The sequence below is a fragment of the Talpa occidentalis genome, unplaced genomic scaffold (assembly GCF_014898055.3).
Source record: "Talpa occidentalis isolate TD23 unplaced genomic scaffold, MPIMG_talOcc4v2.1 talOcc4.8, whole genome shotgun sequence".
In the NCBI taxonomy this organism is placed as follows: Eukaryota; Metazoa; Chordata; class Mammalia; order Eulipotyphla; family Talpidae; genus Talpa; species Talpa occidentalis.
The window spans coordinates 25,872,569-25,891,462 of record NW_023605194.1 but is presented as its reverse complement, the minus strand read 5'-3'; the positions used below and the strand labels follow the sequence as shown (position 1 = coordinate 25,891,462).

Below are 18,894 nucleotides of genomic sequence, written 5' to 3'. Positions count from 1 at the left end.
CACATCAATCAACAGAAGAGTCCAGGGTAAGGAGTACAACTCTGAGTATAGAAGGAGAACAGAAACCACTTTTCTTCCAGGTGCTTCTTATTCCTTAATCAATGAATGGTTATCAGTATTAAGCAACCACGTGTCTTCTATGTCTTTCCAGCACCCATATCAGTGCTCAACATACTCAGTGATTATTTAATGACTAAGCAGTGTGCTTCTTACATATCAAATTAATCTCAACATGGGAAGACTTTTTGTTGTTAAAAACACTAAGTGTCCCTTGTTATAAAGTAGAATCAGGCTAGCCTGCTATAGAATATTTGCAGTGAGATGGAGATTTTTTTTCTTTTACCTGAAAAGCTATCTTTGTCTAAAGCCATGAGGTTTCTGGCTTGATAGATGTAGCAGCGCAGATGATAAATGTAGACTCCTAACAAAACAAAACAGGATGGAGATTATTGACAAGAAACATAACTCTGTAAATGGTTATACTTGGAGATAATGTTTCAGATAAATGGGTCACCCAAATCTAAATCTCCGCAATAAAGATCACCTAGAAAGGTAATCATGTGTTCTCCCTGAAGTAGTTCTGCATCCTGTAAAATCAAACTTATTTTAAAAATACGTAGTAAGCTCAATGCAAGTGTGTCAATCAGAAAAACATTACTCCTGATGCAAACTGCCTGGATTTAGGGTACTGCTTGTCATCACTAACCTTTAAAATCAAACTAGGTCTCCAGAGGTTGAGTAATAGGGCTCTCTTAATGATTTCAGCACCAGATCTTGGAAATAGTTACCTACTAAAAATTTCCTTGATGTTTCAAATCTGCCACTCCTTATCCTTATTAGATTAATGGACCCACTCAACAGCCCCCTTCCCTTCCCCCTACACACACAATGTGAGAAGTTGAATACTGTGATTCACTGCACAGATTCTGGGCACCAGACCACTGAATTTCAAATTTTATCTAGTGCTTTACAACATGTAAGACCTTGGTCAAGTTTTTCAATCTTTCTGCACCTTCATTTCTTTATTTGTAAAACTGGGAACAATAATAGTAACAACCTTCTAGGGTTGTTACCAGGATTAAATGTGTTAATATATGTACAGTGCTTGGCAATTGCAATAAAAAAGCATCTGCTGTTATTGTTATCTTAATTACAAAGTAAGTCTGCATAATTCCAAAATTCCCAAAGGCAATGACTGAAACCAACATTTACTGTTTGAACCTTTTTTCCTAATTGAAAGAAGATCTGGGGGGACTTAATAGATAGAATGGGTCCTCCCTGGTGATGCAAGGGTGTTAAGATGCAGTCTATGAAGCTATCTGTAGCCACTGCAGCATGAGTTCAATCCCCAGCCAGGGAGCTACCCACATGGCACAGCAGACCTCTCGGGACTAGCCCACTGCTCCCCTCAGCAGTGTATTTCAGTAAATCTGCCTGTTCCTTTCCCCATCTGTCTCTGGTGAATCATCTCGCCCCACCCCCACACCTTTGGCCTGTACCCCAGTTTTTGTATGCATAAATAAATAAATCTTTAAAAAAAATAGAATGAAAACACATTGGACATCAATGATTTGATCACTCTCTGCCCTAAATATGAGTTTTAAGACTACAGGATAAAAATACCCTCTGCCTCAAGTGATGAAAGTAAAAACCACATTTACACAAAGAATTTTTTAATCATACTTGGTGAATTTTCTTGCGATATAAGTCACAGAACGGCACGCATGAATAAAAGTTGGAAGCTTACTATCAAATTTGCAGGACACCAAGGGTGTGTTTGCTCCGAACACGGTGGTGGCACTGTGCTTCTGCTTCTCTGACTTCTCGTCTCCATCCTCAGTAGTGTCTGCACCCTGCGGAGGCAGAACAAATCCCTTGGTGATGCCTTACAACGAAGAGGCAAGAATTACAAATGAACAGAATGGTGACTTTTAAAAAAGATTTTCTCATCTGATTACTCATTTCTAAAGAGGGATAAAGCCCAGGACAGCAAGTGACTTCAACATCGTCACTTAGCTTGAAAGCAACAGAGCAGGAAGTTGCAGCCAGACCTTCTACCTCAAGTCCAGGTTTACCAAACCCTGCCGAAAGAAAAAAAGGAAAAGTGTAAAGGATAAATAGAGGATTTTAAAGATGGGGAAGGGAAAGAGCAATGGAAGAACATAGCAGGGTCAGTGTGCAGAAATAGAAATATAAAAATGCATATTTTATAAGTATGTTTCTAAATAAAGTGTATTTTTATATTTAAATATAATATATATCTATATTTTGTATTTATAAAAATATAAAATAGGTTGCATTTAGAAATGGTTCCTGACCACCATCTCTTAGATCAGTCACTGCCATTTTCTTATTCATTTCCCTTCCACATTTCTGCTTTTCCTCCTCCATGACTTACTTATTGTGTTTCCATATAAATTTTTCACTAATTTCACAAGCTTCCCTCCTCTTTCTCACATCTGTACATTTAACTTTCTTGGGTTGTTGAATCATTGTTGTTTCCAAGAAGTGAGCCATGAACCTGTGCCTGGGAAGTTAAAAGATATCAAGGCTCTGGCATAGAAATAGTTGGAAAACGCCAGTTCAAACAAGGTTAAATGGGTGTGTCTGCAGCAGAATTTCTTAGAACCCTTCATATGTTAATATTCTATTTGTCCTACAAGACTCATTGAACACCTAAGCTGCTTAACTTTCTTAGACCATGTTACAGTCTTGCAGTAGTGGAGGGGGTTAGATGGAGCCAGGGGGTGTATCCAACACCAATTTGATTTGAGCTTTGGTTTCTCTTTACTTACAAGGGCACCTTCTAGTTTAAAGATGGCAGCGGCACCGTGTGTTTCTGAAGGAGCCATTTTTCTCCTCCATCGTCTGCGGCGAAAGGTATCTGAACTACGCTGTTTCCAGTGAAATTTCCAGCCAATTAAAGAAGCATATTCCCAACCCTCTCGGTCTTCAAGCTCTTCCAAGGCCTAAAACAGAAATAAAACTTTCAATGATGATGATGACGATGATGATGATGATGATGGTTGTCATCATCCTAATATTGACAACACAGATTATTTGGTCAATAAATATTGTATTTAAAATGTATTAACTGGGGACCTCCCTAGTGGTGCAGCAGGTTAAGGTGCAACCTATGAAGCTGTCGTAGCCACTGCAGCACGAATTCAATCCCTGGCCAGGGAGCTACCCACATGGCACAGCAGACCTCTCCTGACTAGCCTGCTGCTCCCCTCAGCAGTGTATTTCAGTCAATTTGCCTGTTCCTTTCCCCACTCTGTCTCTGATGAATCATCTCACCCCCCACACCTCTGGCCTGTACCCCAGTTCTTGTATGCATAAATAAATAAATCTTTAAAAAGTAATAAAATGTATTAACTGGGCCAACCAGAAATTGCTAGGAGTCAGAGATACATTGGAACAAAAATAGGCAGCCTTTCTGCCTTGGCAGCTGGTGGCCTGTGGGATGTGAAGAGCCAGCAGTGATGCTCCAGGGGTTGGGGGGGGGGGTGCAGGGTGGGGGCAGAGCACCGAGAGAAGCACCTTATTAGATTTGGGGATGTAAAGCAAATGACTCACCTTCAAATTGCTTCCATTTTTTCCTTCCACTAACAACAGTGCTCTTGTGATACACTTTGGAAACATTATTTTCTTCATCTTATATTTAGAGGGGAAAATGTCCTTTTTAGTAACTGCCATAACTAATAATAATAAGCATATTATTTCTGTAATAATTAATAACTAGCAATGCTTTTTTTAAAGATTTATTTATTATTTATACAAACACTGGGGTACAGTCCAGAGGTGTAGGAGGATGAGAGAATTCATCCGAGAGAGAGCAGGGAGCAGAACAGGCAGAAGGACCAAAATACACTGCTGAGGGGAGCAGCAGGCGAGACAGGAGAGGTCTGATGCGCCATGTGGGATTCGCCGTGGCCAGCCGGGAATTGAACTGGCACTGCAGAGGCTGCGGACAGCTTCACAGCGCTGCGCTCAACCTGCTGTGACACCAGCAAGGCCCACTAGTGACTGCTTTTTAATCTCAAAAGCTATTTTATATAAATGGTGTCAGTTTCTATGTTTTATTCAATTTATCTCACAGGGATTGTAGTAAGCTCTGACCAGAGTCCAGACAGGTTCCTTTATAGAGTTAACATTTTGATGAGGAAAATTAAATGTAAATATCTTAAAAGTCTAAGTAGAAGTAGTAAATGTGAAACAATAGTGAGTAAAATTTATGATCTCAGAAATAAGAGCTCATGTATGATCATGGTAGGGATTTTCTTTTCAACTCTGAATAAACATAAACTCCAGGTCAAATGTAATCTTCTAACAGACCCTCCAGTAGTATCAATCGTGGCAATGAAATATTTTATGTCACCAGGAAGGAGGCAGGTTGGGGGACATGATAAAGTCTCAACCATATTCCTTGATAGAACTAGGTCAGGTTCCTGGTATTCTGAATGGTGGCTCAGTGTTCTATCCACTTCACGTGGAAGGAGACAGTCAAGTGCCTCTAGAGACTTCTCACCCCACAGACAGAGGGATAATTGGTAACAAATATTCATCAATAGCCACTCCTCTATTATTTAATAGGAACAAGTTCCAAAGCTGGCAAGAAGCAACAAAAGTGATGATGGCTCCATCTTTGTGCCTGAGTTGCTCACCAACTAACGAAAGCAACTTCATTGCATCTACTGTGAGTCCAGTACTTTGCGGAACAGAAAGAGTTTCTATTCAGAATTAGCTTAGTCTGGGTTTAAACACCAGCTCTATCACTTAGTAGACATGTACACTAGAGAAGATCTATTTAACTCCTGGAGGCAGTATCTGCAAAATAAGGATAATACAGATTTTGTGAATTGTTGGAGATACATATTCTGTACTTAGCATCATAGAACAGACACGAAACATGCCACTCATTATATTGAGTAGTATTGCTCCACTTAATTATTATTCTAAGTTTTATAAGCTCCTAACTAGAGTCAGATGAGAGAGGAAATGAAGCCATGATCTGAGTGCTTAACTATCTTACTCCAACTGCTGAGCTATTGCCACTTAAACTACCAAAATAATTTCTGTCTCTTTATTACTTCTTGGGACACTCAAATTATTTAGCTTGCTTGGAATCACCTGGAGAACTTGCTGAAACACAGATTGTTGGGTCCCACCTCTAAAGTTCTTAAATGAGTAGGTTTGGGATGGGGATCTCTGCTGTTGCCGATTGGGATAGAGTATACTTTGAGAACCTTCAAGCAAGGGTATTAGACACTTGATTGACAAATTTTCTCTAGAAGCAGTCATATTAACTAGACTTCTGTGTGGTCTGGATGGCAGAGCACTGGCCCACCCCCTCCCACTGCTCCTCTTACCCTTGCAGTACTGGAAGCAGTCTGTGTTAAATCCTTCTTGCGTTTTCGGACCAGCCTTCGCCGTCTATGAGTATGATACATTTTCTCTGCTGCAACCCAGGATTTGGGCTTATTATCAGGAGGAATGGTAATTCCATACTCCCAGCCTGGAACAGAGTTTGTGAACCATTATTAGAAAGATGTGTTTGGTATATAGACAAATAAACTTAAAGGAAACATTCAGTCACTTTCTCTGCCCCCAAACATTCTCTACTGTCCAGACCAGATGCCACTGCTCCTTTCATGTTGCTACAATTCAGCCTATTCCTAATCCTATTCACCTACATCCCACTTCAAAAGGCTTCCTTGGTGGCCTTGGGTACTCCTCCATCTTTCTACCTCTGCCACTCATGGAAATTGAGTGCATCAAGGATGAAGCTCAAGTACAAGAGGCAGGGGGGGACAGTGATTAAGGAGCTGGACTTTGTAGACACACAGCCTGGGTCCAAACCCAGCACTTACAACATGTGGTAGCTGTTTACTAAAAAAAAGTTCCTTCAGATCAGTAAACCTGCTTAGAGCCCAATTTCCCCAGCTAGTGGTGACATACACCTTTATAAAAGAATTAGTCAAAATAATGCATGCAAAGCATTAGGACTAGCATTAAGTACATAATTTGTACTCAGTCAATTCTTTTTTTTTTTTTTTAAGATTTATTTATTTATTTATACAAGAACCGGGTACAGGCCAGATGCATGGGAGGGTGAGAGGATTCACCAGAGACAGAACAGGGAACAGAATAGGCAGACTGACGAAATACACTGCTGAGGGGAGCAGCGGGCGAGACAGGAGAGGTCTGCCTCACCAGGCGTGTTTCTCCGTGGCTGGCCGGGGATCGAACTCGTGCTATTGAGTCTGAGGATTGCTTCATAGTATGGTGTTTAACCTCTTGTGCCACCAGGGAGGCCCTGTACTCAGTCAATTCTAACTACTATTACAAGTTCTAGTATGTACATCAGTGTAAGAAAGGAGTCTATCATCTATTTGAAATCTTTTGTGGCAATGCAAGTTCTTTCTGTATACTACTTGCTCTCATAAGAAAAAAAAAAAAAACAAATTTCCTTTTTTGATAATTTCAAATGTGATAATTCATTGAAGTTTTCATAGAAAAGGGTAAACCACTAATAAAAGCTATGTCAATAACCTGCATTACTGACAAATAGGATAGCACTGGAGGCATTTTGTAGTTTTTCCTGAGCTGGGGGTAGGGAGTGCCTTGAGTGTGATGTTTCCAGGGAGGGCATGGGATGTAATTGGAGTAGAGGAAATCCAAATTCCAGCACCTTCCCTAATTCTGACCCTGAATCACCAGCATCTCAAAGTCCAGCCAGCCTGCTTCCTATCACCTTGTAACTTTGACTCTTGACAGTCCCCAACCTGAATCTGTCCAAGCACTTGCTTATCCTTAGATTTTGCACCTGAATTCACAGGTAATACCACATAACTTAGTTGTCACAGACCAACAGGGCTAAGACTCTTCCCTCCCTAGAAAAATTTACTTTGCTTACACAAGACCTTGCTGCAGAGTTTCTAGTCAGGTGAGAGATCTAAAATGTTACCTTTCTCTATATAAAAAATAAAAATAAAAAATAAAACGTTACCTTTCTCATCCACAGCACGGTTGATGTCATATGTCCATGCATCATCTTCCCATTCCCAACCTGGAGGACAAGTGAGCTCACCGGGTGATGCTGTTTTATCACCGTTCTTTAAAGAGACATGAAAAAAAAAAATTGAAGTAAGCCACAGTGTTAAATGGGAGGCAATGGAACATACTATTCCTCACAGTGCTCACGTGCTAACGTAGACTCCTTAATCTTCATCAGAAAAATCTCTAATCTTTATTTATGCATGTTTGCTACATAAAAAGTATTTTTTAAAGAATAGCTCCTGTTTCCACAATTAAAAACTATGTTAGGAAGAGTCACAAGAAATTATTTTTGTAGGTCAAAATGGCCAGATATCAGCAATTTCATATGGTTCAACTAAATCTTGTGAGATGGTATAATCTGAGGACATATACTGGAAAGAACCCATCAAAGATGGATAAAGCTTGAAAAACACATTTTCAGTGCAGGGTATTTCTACTGAAGGTTCTAGATGCTAATCATATGAATAAGAATCACATAAGAGCAAAGTTTACATCAAATATTGATTTTAAATTTGGTTTAAAACTGACACTTATGAAAAAAATTCATAGTAAAGGAAATAAAGGCACTTCATGAACCTGTGGAGAAATGCTCAGCTTCAATTTATATCAAGAATATGAACATTGGGGGCCTCCCCGGTGGTGCAGCGGTTGAGCGCTGCACTACAAAGCCGTCTGCAGCCTCTGCAGCATGGGTTCGATTCCAGGCCGGCCAGGGAGATAATCACATGGCACAACAGTCCTCTCCTGCCTCGCTTGCTGCTCCCCTCAGCAGAGTCTTCAGTCCGTCTGCCTGTTCTGTTCCCTGCTCTGGCTCTGGTGAGTTCTCTCACCCTCCCGCACTTCTGACCAATACCCTTGGTCTTGTATAAATAAATAATCTTTAAAAAAAAATCTTTCTAATCAATAAAGTTTAAAATTTAAAAAAAGAATATGAACATTGAAAGAACAGGTTATCATTTATTCATGTTGAGAAAAATGTTAAAATGGAATGGTGAGTATTTAGGGAAACAGTCCTCTAAAATGCTTCTGCTAGAGATATACACTAACACAATCTCTTTGAAAGCATTTGGTAATATTTGTCAAAACATTGTATGCATTAAAACTTGACCAAGACAATTCAGTGATCTCTCCCGTAAATAAACTTTCACAATATGTAAATATTTATAAAAACCAAAGGCTGGGAAAAGCTAAATGTCCACAAGGAGTGGATTAATAAATTACAGTGGGTGCATATAATGAAACACTGTAGTCATTTAAAAGATATCCCATAAATCTACATGTATTGATATCAAAACATGTGAAAAAGCACAAGTTACAGAATTATACATAAACCCAATTCTATTTAGGTGGGGAAAGTTACATACTTGTACAGGAACAGAAAACTACTCTCAGTGGTTCTTCCTGGAGGATGGCATACGGATCAGGGAGGGTGATTATTTTTCAATTCTTGGTAAAATATTTTAAAAGCCTAAACATTTGATTTGTTATGATTTTTAAAACTAGATAAATAATAAATATTGTGTGCTCTGTTATCATTGTAAGGCTGTTTCAAACACCAGATGGAGCAAAAGAGAAGGGGAAGCAAGACTTGGAGGAGGATTCACACACAGATCAGGGTACACGGAATTAAGGTGAAAGGGTTTATCTCGGGAGCAGCCTGCTCACCGCATCCGTGTAGGCTTCCTCAGCCTTCTTCCAATCTCCCCCAGGGTAGCGACTCTCGTTCTCATACACTTCATCGGTGAACTCTGAGTGACCCGCATCCGCCTCAGTCAGCAAGCTGTGGGTGAGGCTCATGTTACCAAAGGAGAAATGGTAGCCGACAACCCCAGCTATTTCCAATGGTTGGGAAGTATCTGCACCCCAAGGGTGGCCCTGGTTTCCTCCTCACTTTACCCCTTTGGGTTTTCCATTCCAAACTTCTCTTTGTACGAACAGATTCTGACATTCCTTTGAAGAAAGAGCCTCTGGAACAATGAGACCTAAATTACAGAGAACTCCTCAGATTAGTGGGGTTGTTCCTACTCAGTAATTAGGGTGGAGACTGGGAAAACAGTGTTGTGGGCAGCTTCTTACAGGGACCTCATGTTCCATATTTGTTTCACTTCAGGACTGCTCAGCCTTTTCTCAGCAAAACTCTTGGCCAACTGTTCAAAAGAATAGGGAGATGTCCCCTACCTGCATGCCCCCAATTTTAAAAAATGTAGTGGAGACAGCCTCGTGAGGCCAAGGGTGGAAATTTTTACTCAAGACTTGCTGGTCTACGTAACACAAACTAAAGGGAGGAGTCTTAATTTTCTGGATAGTTCTTAGGTAGCCAGCCAAACCAGGTTATTTAAGACTCCAAACTACATTGGGCAATTGAGAAATCCATACTGACTCTCTGCCATGTCAATTTTCCTCTTGAATTTGGAACTCTTGACAACCATAGAGGAAAGTACAGAGGTTCCAACTTTGACTTAAGTCTTCTGCCAGGTATGTACTCCAGTGAACTTTCTTTTTCCTTTATCATCTCTACATCTTTTCCCTCCCCTAGAATCAAGCACTGGAAAGAAATCAGAAAATAAGTAGTCTCAACCATCTGTACAAATCGGGCTTGTCCATTACTTCTTGCGGCCCAGAGAAGGAGAACAGAGTGTCTGAGAGGTCACAGCGAACCTTGACATGCTTTGACCTTCTGTTTTTCCAATCATAATTCCCTCTGCCTTTCCCTACTAACCTTCCTTCCTTCTGTCCAATTCAAATCCCATTTCCTTTCTCCTCACCAGTGACCAGCTCCATCTAAAGCAAGCTGTCCTGGGTTAAAAGCAATCATGTACAAACACTGGTGTTAACACATCAAACTCAGCAAACAGATTTCCCTCCCTTCCTGATGCCTGCCTGATTATAGGAGACAAACGTAAATGGAGAGAGCAAATTCTAGCTTAGGACCTAAAAAATCCAGCTTCACAGGCCTGTTCCCTCCAAACTCAAATGCATTGTCTTGGAAACCAGGTTTTCGTTTCCACCAGACTCCAAGGGAAATATGCTTGCTCTCCCCTCTTTTCCTCTCCCTGCTACTATTACTGTTTTTTCTTTCTTTTTTAATAACATATTTTGAGATATAATTCACATGCTGCACAATCTACCCCTTTAAAGTGTACCCTCTACTGTTTCTTACAAACATTCCAGCGTAACAATTGAGTGTTGCCTTTTGGACCCTGGCTAGCCTTGGGTTCCAGCCCCAATTGTATGACTCACAAGATGACAGTTTTTGGACAAGTTATTGACTCTCTCTAGGTCTGTAAAGTGGAGATAATACCTGGTGGGAGAGAACTCTTGCATTTCTGCCTCATTGCCTTTTTACATACTATCTTTTCAAGGATGCTGATATATGAGAAACAACCTTGGAAAGAAGAGATAGTGTCTCTTTCCAGAACACAGGGCCAGCAAGCTTACTAGCTATTATAGAAGGTCCAGGTTCCCTACCTCAGAGTTCATCTCCTGTTATACAATCCGCTGCATGTGCAAGTATCATGTGGGCCTCTTCTTGTTGCCTTGTAAGAATGGAGGTTCAGAGGACCAGAACAAATACTGCTATTGTTGTGGGCAATGAAGTCCTTGTCCCTGACCTAGGAGTATAGCACCTGCTGCCAGCACCCATGACACTGTGGCAAGTGACCTGGTGGCAAGTAGGGTAAAAATCTCAGACCCCTCATAGTTTTTGACACCACTATCTTGTAGAGCTGTAGTCCATACTCAGTAAGGATGATTCCAGGGCTTAGCACATTGCTTGACACAATTACACATAGTAAGTTCTCAATAAATGTTGTTATGAGATGCTTTTTATATTTTTTATCTTATTATGTCAATGATGAAATCTTTCAAGTTTCTATGAATTTCTATGTTTCTTTGACTTATTCCTGCTCAATAAGCATCACATAAATATTATCAGGAATGATTATGAAGATTCATTTAGTACTCTGTAGGGAAAGGCTTCATTGCCATCCTTTTTTTCTCAGAAAATGGAAAACTTACCTTCTTTCAGGATCAACTATCCAATCTCCTTCCCAGTCCCAACCTTTCGGAGGCAAGAAGAATTCCTTCTTGAGTTTTATTTTTCCTGTGACATCAGAGAATTTATGACGACCCACTAATCCAGACGTGCCCCATTTTCCAAACATAAGAGCTTGATTTTCATACTATTAAAAAATACAGGAAAAACAACATCAGTGAGAAGAAGTAAAGCCAGCTGTACATTTTCAAAAGCCCACCTAGGACTGAGGCTAAGCAATGACACAAAGTGAAGGATCTTTACACTCAGAAGGTAAGGAGTTAACCCGGGCTGCTGATGCCAATTTGGGTAAATCATTTCTCTTTCTAAGATTCAGTGTTCCCATCTGTAAATTGGGAATTAGTACAACATATTTTATAGTTTTGTTCTTGAAATGATGTGAGAGTGTTTCGTGAACAATGATACAGTGTGCCAATTGTTTCTTTTAATGGCTAATTATTTTTAATGGCTCCAAATAGTCCTCTGAAGCTAATTTTTAAAATATCTATAAAATTCCTCAATTTATGCACATACAGGCTTGTAAAATTTTGTTTACAAGTGTGCTGCCTAGACATTGGGAAACATTTACCCCATAGAAATAATATTATAACTGATGGTACCTTTTCCAGGCAGTCTACAGAGAACCTGGCTGAAACAAGAAGGCCGTTTAGCACCCAGTCTTTATGAGGCATGAATTTCTGAGCCTTCTTCCGAAAGTGTGGCAGGTAGACAAAACTTTTTTGGAAGCAATAGTAATGGCAGACTCTGCTTTACAGGGCACTCCATTCTATGTTAGAATTGATAAATCTGCAATGGTCTGACCTTCACTTTGTTGGCCAGGGTTGAGATTTGCAGTGGCAAGTGCCTAAGGGACCCTATTTGGGCCGAAGCCAAAATTTCCATTGTCTGCTGATGAGCCCACTGAAAAGATGATTTGCATGAATGATAGGGGATTCTTCTGCTATTTAAAGACCCTCACCCTCCAGACCCCAAACAGGCTTCTCCAGGGGCGCCAATCAATAGCCTTCATTCCTGGGTGTTTGTGTGTGAATTGCCTTGGTGTATCCCGATGACAGTAGAACCTCACATCAAAATTTGCCTATCTCCTTAGGGTATAGTTCCCTCAAAAGGGATTATAGGTAGCAGTGGTGGTGGTGGTGGTTATGAAATGAGAATGTTTTCTCTAAGGATGAAAAGTAAGCATACTCCCCTACAAAGAGGAAAAGACAGCGATATCATTAAATGTACCATTTCTGCAAACACGGTGAATGTTCCTTCTGCGAAGCTATTGAACTTCTTCTCAACAGCACTTAAGCCCAGCCAGATGTTTACTCTCAACTCCACGGGCATCTTTGGTCCACTGCTTTTTTCCTGTGGATACTGAGAAACACACGAGAACATGACACGTCATTCTGGACATGGACTTTCATGTGATATTGAGACCAAACCTAAAGGGCATGAGCATCTAATCATTGCTGTCACCAGCCTAATTTTATGTTTGTGTGGTTAAAATATTTTCAACTTACCCTATGGCAAAGAATAAAATAGTATCGAAAGCCATGTTTTCAGAGAAACTTACATGTCCCTGAGACATTTTTAGGAGGTTCTTGAGATTAAAAATGATTTTGCTAATAACACTGAGCTGTCACTTACAACATCTGCCCTGATGGTGGGAAAGCTATGGAGGTTGGATCTCCAGCCACTATGACAGGAATCAAGGTAGCAACACCAATTGCACAGGGAGTAATTATCTCCACCATACTCAGTGAAGAACACAAAGTGCCAGTTTCACTGAAGAATTCCCTTGATAAAACAGTAAAAATTACTAACTTCATTCAATCACAACCTCGAATACATATCCCTTTAGTATTTTGCGTGATGAGATGGGAACTACACAGCAAATGATTTTGCTGCATATTAGTCTGGATAGAAGCTTGAGCAATTGTTAGACATATGAACTGAACTAGCCTTTTGTTTTTCAATGTAATATTTTTTAAAGATTTGTTTTTATTTATTTATGCATACAAGAACTGCATAATTCAGTGAACCAAATGTCTTCCAAGTGACCAATGCTTACTGTTACAAAATCATACAAGGATAAAGGAATCATTCAAATGGAAAATAAACTGAAGGATTTTAATGTAGCAGAGAATGAAAAATTCATTGGTATGGTTTCAGATTCCACATTGCAATTAACCTTCCAAAAGTTACCACTTACTGAGTATGGTGTTATACTCATTTAGAGTGAATATCCATGATTATCTGAAAAGATTGTTACAATACCCCTCCTTCTGCAACTACATCTTTATATGAGTGCGATTCTCTTCATATATCTCAACCAAACAGCTTATCCAGCAGGTGAAAGGTAGAAGCAGATTTGAGAATCAAGTCATATTTCTGTGAAGTTAGACATTGGTGAAGTTGGCAAAATGTAAGATCACGTTAATTCTGTTCTGATTTTAAAAAGAAAGTAATTATATTTGGGCCTCCCTGGTGGCGCAAGAGGTTAAGCACTGCACTATGAAGCAATCTGCAGCTGCTGAAGCATGAGTACAATCCCTGGCCAGCCAGGGAGCAACCCACATGGTGCAGCAGACCTCTCCTGTCTCGCCCGCTGCTCCCCTCAGCAGTGTGTTTCAGTGGATCTGCCTGTTCTCTTCCCCACTCTGTCTCTGGTGAATCCTCTTACCCCAGCATCTCTGGCCTGTACCCCAGCTCTTGTATGCATAAATACATAAATCTTTTAAAAAATTAAAAATTAAAAAAAGAAAGTAATTATATTTATAAAAACATGTAATTGGTGTTAACATGTAGTAGGTCTATTACTGTTATTTTAAAATTAATTGAATAACTAAAAATTTCTTGGTTTTAATTTCTACTACAGTAAATATTGATGAATATAACTCATATAAACAAAAGTTCTCTGGGGGCTTCAATAAAATTTTTAAGAGTGTAAAGGGGTCCCAAAGACCAACAAAAAGCTCACTGAGTTAAGTGACTCCCTAAACTGGATAATGAGTATTAACAAAATCAATCCGTAAATAAAACATTCTCTCAAAAGCATTTTGCTGTTTATCCACTGAGTTCTAAATCTTAACATAGCAAATACCACTTATCTTCCTGTCCCACCCCCTGTGAGGTTTTATTTATTAATCAGTTTGCTTCCACCCACTGCTGAGGTCAATTATAATTGTGGTTCTATCTTCAGTAAAATTTATTCCACCAAGAGATACTTGAAAGAAGATAATCACTTTGGTTCTATTTTCACCCTCCTGATTAAAGAGCAAGTACATTTATTGGATGTTAGCAGATATTTCCTTGTTTTAAGAGAACTCTCTCCTGCTTGCTTTTCTTCTCATTTTTTTATTCCTCTCCCTCAAAGCCAAACAGCTCAGTTGGGGTTGTCTAGGGCCTGGGAGGCGCATCAAGACATGCAGTTGGGGAACATTTCTAAATATCTTTGTTTGCAGCCCGGGAGCCTCCTTTGCTTCTCTATATACACACAGACTGCAGTTCTTAATTCAGGGTTCTGGGGTGGACCCAAGGGTTCTAGGAAGCTTCTGAATCAGATGCAAAATATTGGATGCAGGGCAGATGTGTTTCTTCTGGAGGAGAGGACCAGTAGTTTTCATCAGACACTTAAGGAGTCCATGATTCTGAAAGTGGTCAGAACTCCCGCCCTAAAGTAGCAGGTCTCAAAAATTTTCAATTTAAGGATCTATTTGGTTACGGCCATAGATTTCATGGATTATCCATATTACCTTCGCTCTTCTCCACACCCCCCAATTTCCCAAACATTCACTAGAAGTGAAAGCGATCAAAGGTTGGCTTCCCACAACATTAGAAGTGGAGAATTCATGCCCACAAAGAAGAATTCACAATGCCATACTAATATTAATGTCACAAAGACCTCTACAGAAGTGTCTTCGATTGAATGTCAGCAGACCTGAGGTCCCTCTCTGAGAATTACTGCCCAGAAGGAGGAGCCAGAATAGGCAGGCACTGATCATCAGCCCCCCGAGCCATTCAGAGATTGGCAAATGATAAAGCAGTCCATTCTTAGGAATATGGGCTTCACATTTAAGTATTTCCAATTATGCAGTAAGGAAGATGTACCTTCAGGAAGATGGTTTGGGTTTTCCCACAGTATTTCCCAGATGCTTCCTCGCCACTAGTGGAATATAAAACCTGGTGTGCGGGAATGCGGGCGTAGGCCAGTCTCCTCTCTCCCCGGATCATCCAGATGATAATGTCGGGCATGCTGTTCTGCGGCTGGTCACGCGGGTAGACAGCAAAAGAAGCCAAGCTAGAGTTAGTCTAAATCAGAGGGACTGGAGACCCTACAGCCTGGACCCTCAGAGCTCCACTCAGTACATAAGTACTCTGTTAGGACTCTGACCCCAGCTCCTGCCACTCACATCTTCTAGGACCACACCATGAGCCTGCCGGGCTAGAGGCAGGCTGTGGCTGGCCACAAGGAATAGAGGGAAGCAAGTGGGGACCAGAGGGCTTCATCTGCTGAAAGCCCTACCCACCCAGGAGGCTCTGCCTGGTCTTTAAGGAAATACCCTCTGTTTTCTTGTCTATTGTTTGAAGAGAGTCATCAACAGTATTCAAGATGTTTCATAGGACACAGACAGAGCATCTCCATCTTACAATCTGATATTTTCCAAATCCAAAATATTTCATTTTTTAAGAACACTTTTTTTCCTGATTATAAAGGTAAAAGCTTTGAAAGTGTCAAGGTATAGAAAGTAAAAAATAAATATCAGCTGTAATTAAATATTATTTTTCAAATTCATTTCTATCCACAAATATATTAATCCCCACCCCGTACCCCTCTCCTATCTCTGCAAGGCAAGAGGGGGGATCTCCCATTTCCTTATTTTTGCTGTGTGCCCTGCACTGTGCTAAGCTCTTTACACCCATCATCTTCTTTAATCTTCACACAACAATACTGTGAAGTAGGTACTACATTTATCTTTATTTTACATAAGGGGAAACAGGTTTAGAGAGGTTGAATACCTTGCTCAAAGTTAAACATAATAGGTCCAGGATTCAAAATCAGGTCTTTTCAATATCAACCAAGGGTGGCATCTTAATCCTCTGTACCGCACAGTACTACAGAGACCTGCTGCTTGGTTTGTCCACTTTGAAGACCATCCCAGCACCACCCACCCAAAATTCTTCTCTTGCCCTGACTTCAGTGACATTCCTCCCATGACTCATTAGCACCCTAACCCCCAAAATCACTGGTCCCTCATGTATTAGGTCTGCTCAGTATGCAAATGATGTACTAGCCCTTCCTCCTAGCACCTCCACCCTGGGGGGCTGTTCCCCAGGATCCCACCTCCACATCAAGTGACCTCTGTGCCCTTAAAGGTCCTACCTCTTCGGTCAGCTGCATTAACCTGTCGAGCCAGTCCTCCATCTCCAGCAACGCAGACTTGATCTCCGTGGGCTCAGACTTCATCCTCACGGCTGCTGCTTGTATCTGACAGAGGGCTCTGGATCGCAACTTTTGGATCTGAGTATCAAGTACTGTGATGTTAGGTTTTCCTTCCGGGAGAGGCAAAGCACATCTAAAGAAAGAAACAATTTTAAAAATAGCTTTTTAGGCTTCAGAATTGTCAAATTCATTTTTGTTTGCTTTCCATCTTGCCAACCACACCAGTTTCCCAGTCGACTCCATAAGGATGGCTGGGTCTAAGCGGAAGTTGAGTGAAGTTGTCTGGCCTTGACAGAGCAGAACTGCCAGACTAACTTGCAGGAGGAAGGCAGGATGCCCCACAGTGAGCTTAATATAGTATATTCACATGCTGACTCTCCACAAAGTACATGTGAGGCTTATAGAATGTTATAATGCAATGCCACTTCAATAAAAAGAAAACACAAAAATAATTTAAAAATACTCCCCCCCCCAAAAAAAAAAAAAACACTAAACAAAGAGGAGGGGGTTAAAAAACACTAAACAAAGAGGAGGGGGTTAAAATTCCAAAGCAATTCCTTGGGCTTGACTGAAGACTATGGAGTCAATGGAATGAAGATGCAAACAGTAGTAGCACTTGAAATAAACTGGCTCCCTTCTATTGCTTTATATAATGACCATATGGACCCATCAAATGATAGAGAAAGAAGGAAGAGAAGTTAGAGATGACTTAGCTAAAGTGTTCTTGATTTAGGTACCACCACCTGAAGTAGACTCTCCAGCAGGCTCGTGAATGCGTGGATTTCATAAAGACAAAGGATGCCTGTGCTGGGAAGCAGCGTGACATAACAAGGGACACAGGCTTTGGAGCTGACGTCTGTGTACAGAATCAGCTTCCACCATTTACTGACCCTGTGATCTTGATCAGTTACTTAATCTCTAGTTTTCCTTTCTTCAATGTGGGGAAAAAAATACCTACCTTTTCAGGATGTTATCAGGAGTAAATGAATTAATATATGAAAAGCATTTAGAGCAACGCCTGTGGCATAGTAAAGTCTAAATAACATTGCCATCACTGTCTCTTATCATCTTCATCACTGTCATTGTTTCATCGGATATTCAAAGGGGCCAAGAGTTCCCAAAAGGCTAAGGGCCATTTGTGGAGGCCAAGGACCTGTTCAAAATGAGAAGTCTAAAACAGGCAGCAGGAGAAGTAGCCTCCATCTGCCACGGCCTCCCTGTCACCATGGCTGTTGGTGCCACAGAGGGAGGCTGCACCAATTCTAGCAAGTTCTACACACATTGTGTCTCCTTAGAATTTCCATTTGTTGAATTCTACCCAGCTTCTTAAGTGAAGGAAATCCTAGCATGATTTCCCTTAAACACAAATTACATGATATTAAAAAGATATATTACATGATATTAAAAAGATCCCAATTTAATCCCTTAAAAACAATTTCCATCAACTTGATTCTTTGAAAACTGATTTTCAAAAATAATCTAAGAGATATGTCTGCATGTTGCTCAGCAAACCTTAAAATGCACAAACATTTTCTATGTCAAAGGTATCACCAAAGGTTTCTGCTGGGTTGCGTTAGTGATCATGGCAATGTATATGAAGGGGTAAGTCCCTGGAATGATTCTTGAGGCAAAAATTGCTCAAAAGTCACACATGACTTCAATAAAAAGATGCTGACACTGTGGGATTAGTAACAGGAAGAGGAGGCACAGGCTTGTAAACCCACCAGACTTGGACATCAGATCATCATTTCAACTCCATGGGCCTCGGTTTTCTCATCTATAAAATAAGGCCACCGGAAAAGGCGACCTCTTAGTACTCAGATTTCCAGTCTGAACTTAAGCAGGAGCCCAGCAGTACCTCAATCTCTATTACCTGGATAAGCCACTAGGAGGCACTAGAAGACAGGAAGACCTAGGACAGTAGCAGGGAGGGTGGAAAAGTCCCTGCTTCTCGCTGCTGGTGCAAGCATTCAGCATACTTTTCTTCCGGAGCTTCCCTGTCCACTGTTTTATTCGCCAACATTTAAAATGTTTGGAATGAATCACTTTCCCCTTTGATTTTCAAAGGCCAACGAAGCTGAGCTGTTTCCTCAAGTCACAGTTACGAAAGGTTCTCTGGCTCAAGTCAATTTCACGTGCTTGCTTCATGGAAGGAAGGTTTGGCTAGAATGTGCACTTGGCATTTAGCAAAAGAGCAAGTAAAAAGACTGTTTCTATGAAAGTATTTATTAATTAGGAACCTTGCTGGAAGTGGTGAAAGCCTTGCTCCAGCCCTCATCGTATTCCCTCTGAGACTTAGGAGTTGCCTGTCCTGGGGAGGGGCGGGAGGGCCCTTGGTGGGAAGCAGAGG

The 18,894-nt window shown here is 40.7% G+C and overlaps 1 protein-coding gene across 1 annotated transcript in view; it reads right to left on the bottom strand.

Annotated features, from left to right (window-relative positions):
• The window catches only part of MYOF (myoferlin), a 129,989-nt gene that overhangs the window by 40,325 nt on the left and 70,770 nt on the right, over positions 1–18,894 (bottom strand). Inside the window, exons 22-31 of the mRNA XM_054690408.1 lie at positions 16,485–16,677; positions 15,212–15,367; positions 12,344–12,475; positions 11,080–11,243; positions 8,728–8,842; positions 7,013–7,118; positions 5,373–5,518; positions 2,796–2,969; positions 1,748–1,853; positions 344–421 (exon numbers count right to left, since the gene is read on the bottom strand). Coding sequence (XP_054546383.1) covers positions 344–421; positions 1,748–1,853; positions 2,796–2,969; positions 5,373–5,518; positions 7,013–7,118; positions 8,728–8,842; positions 11,080–11,243; positions 12,344–12,475; positions 15,212–15,367; positions 16,485–16,677 — 1,370 coding nt within the window. The remainder of the gene's footprint in view (positions 1–343; positions 422–1,747; positions 1,854–2,795; positions 2,970–5,372; positions 5,519–7,012; positions 7,119–8,727; positions 8,843–11,079; positions 11,244–12,343; positions 12,476–15,211; positions 15,368–16,484; positions 16,678–18,894) is intronic.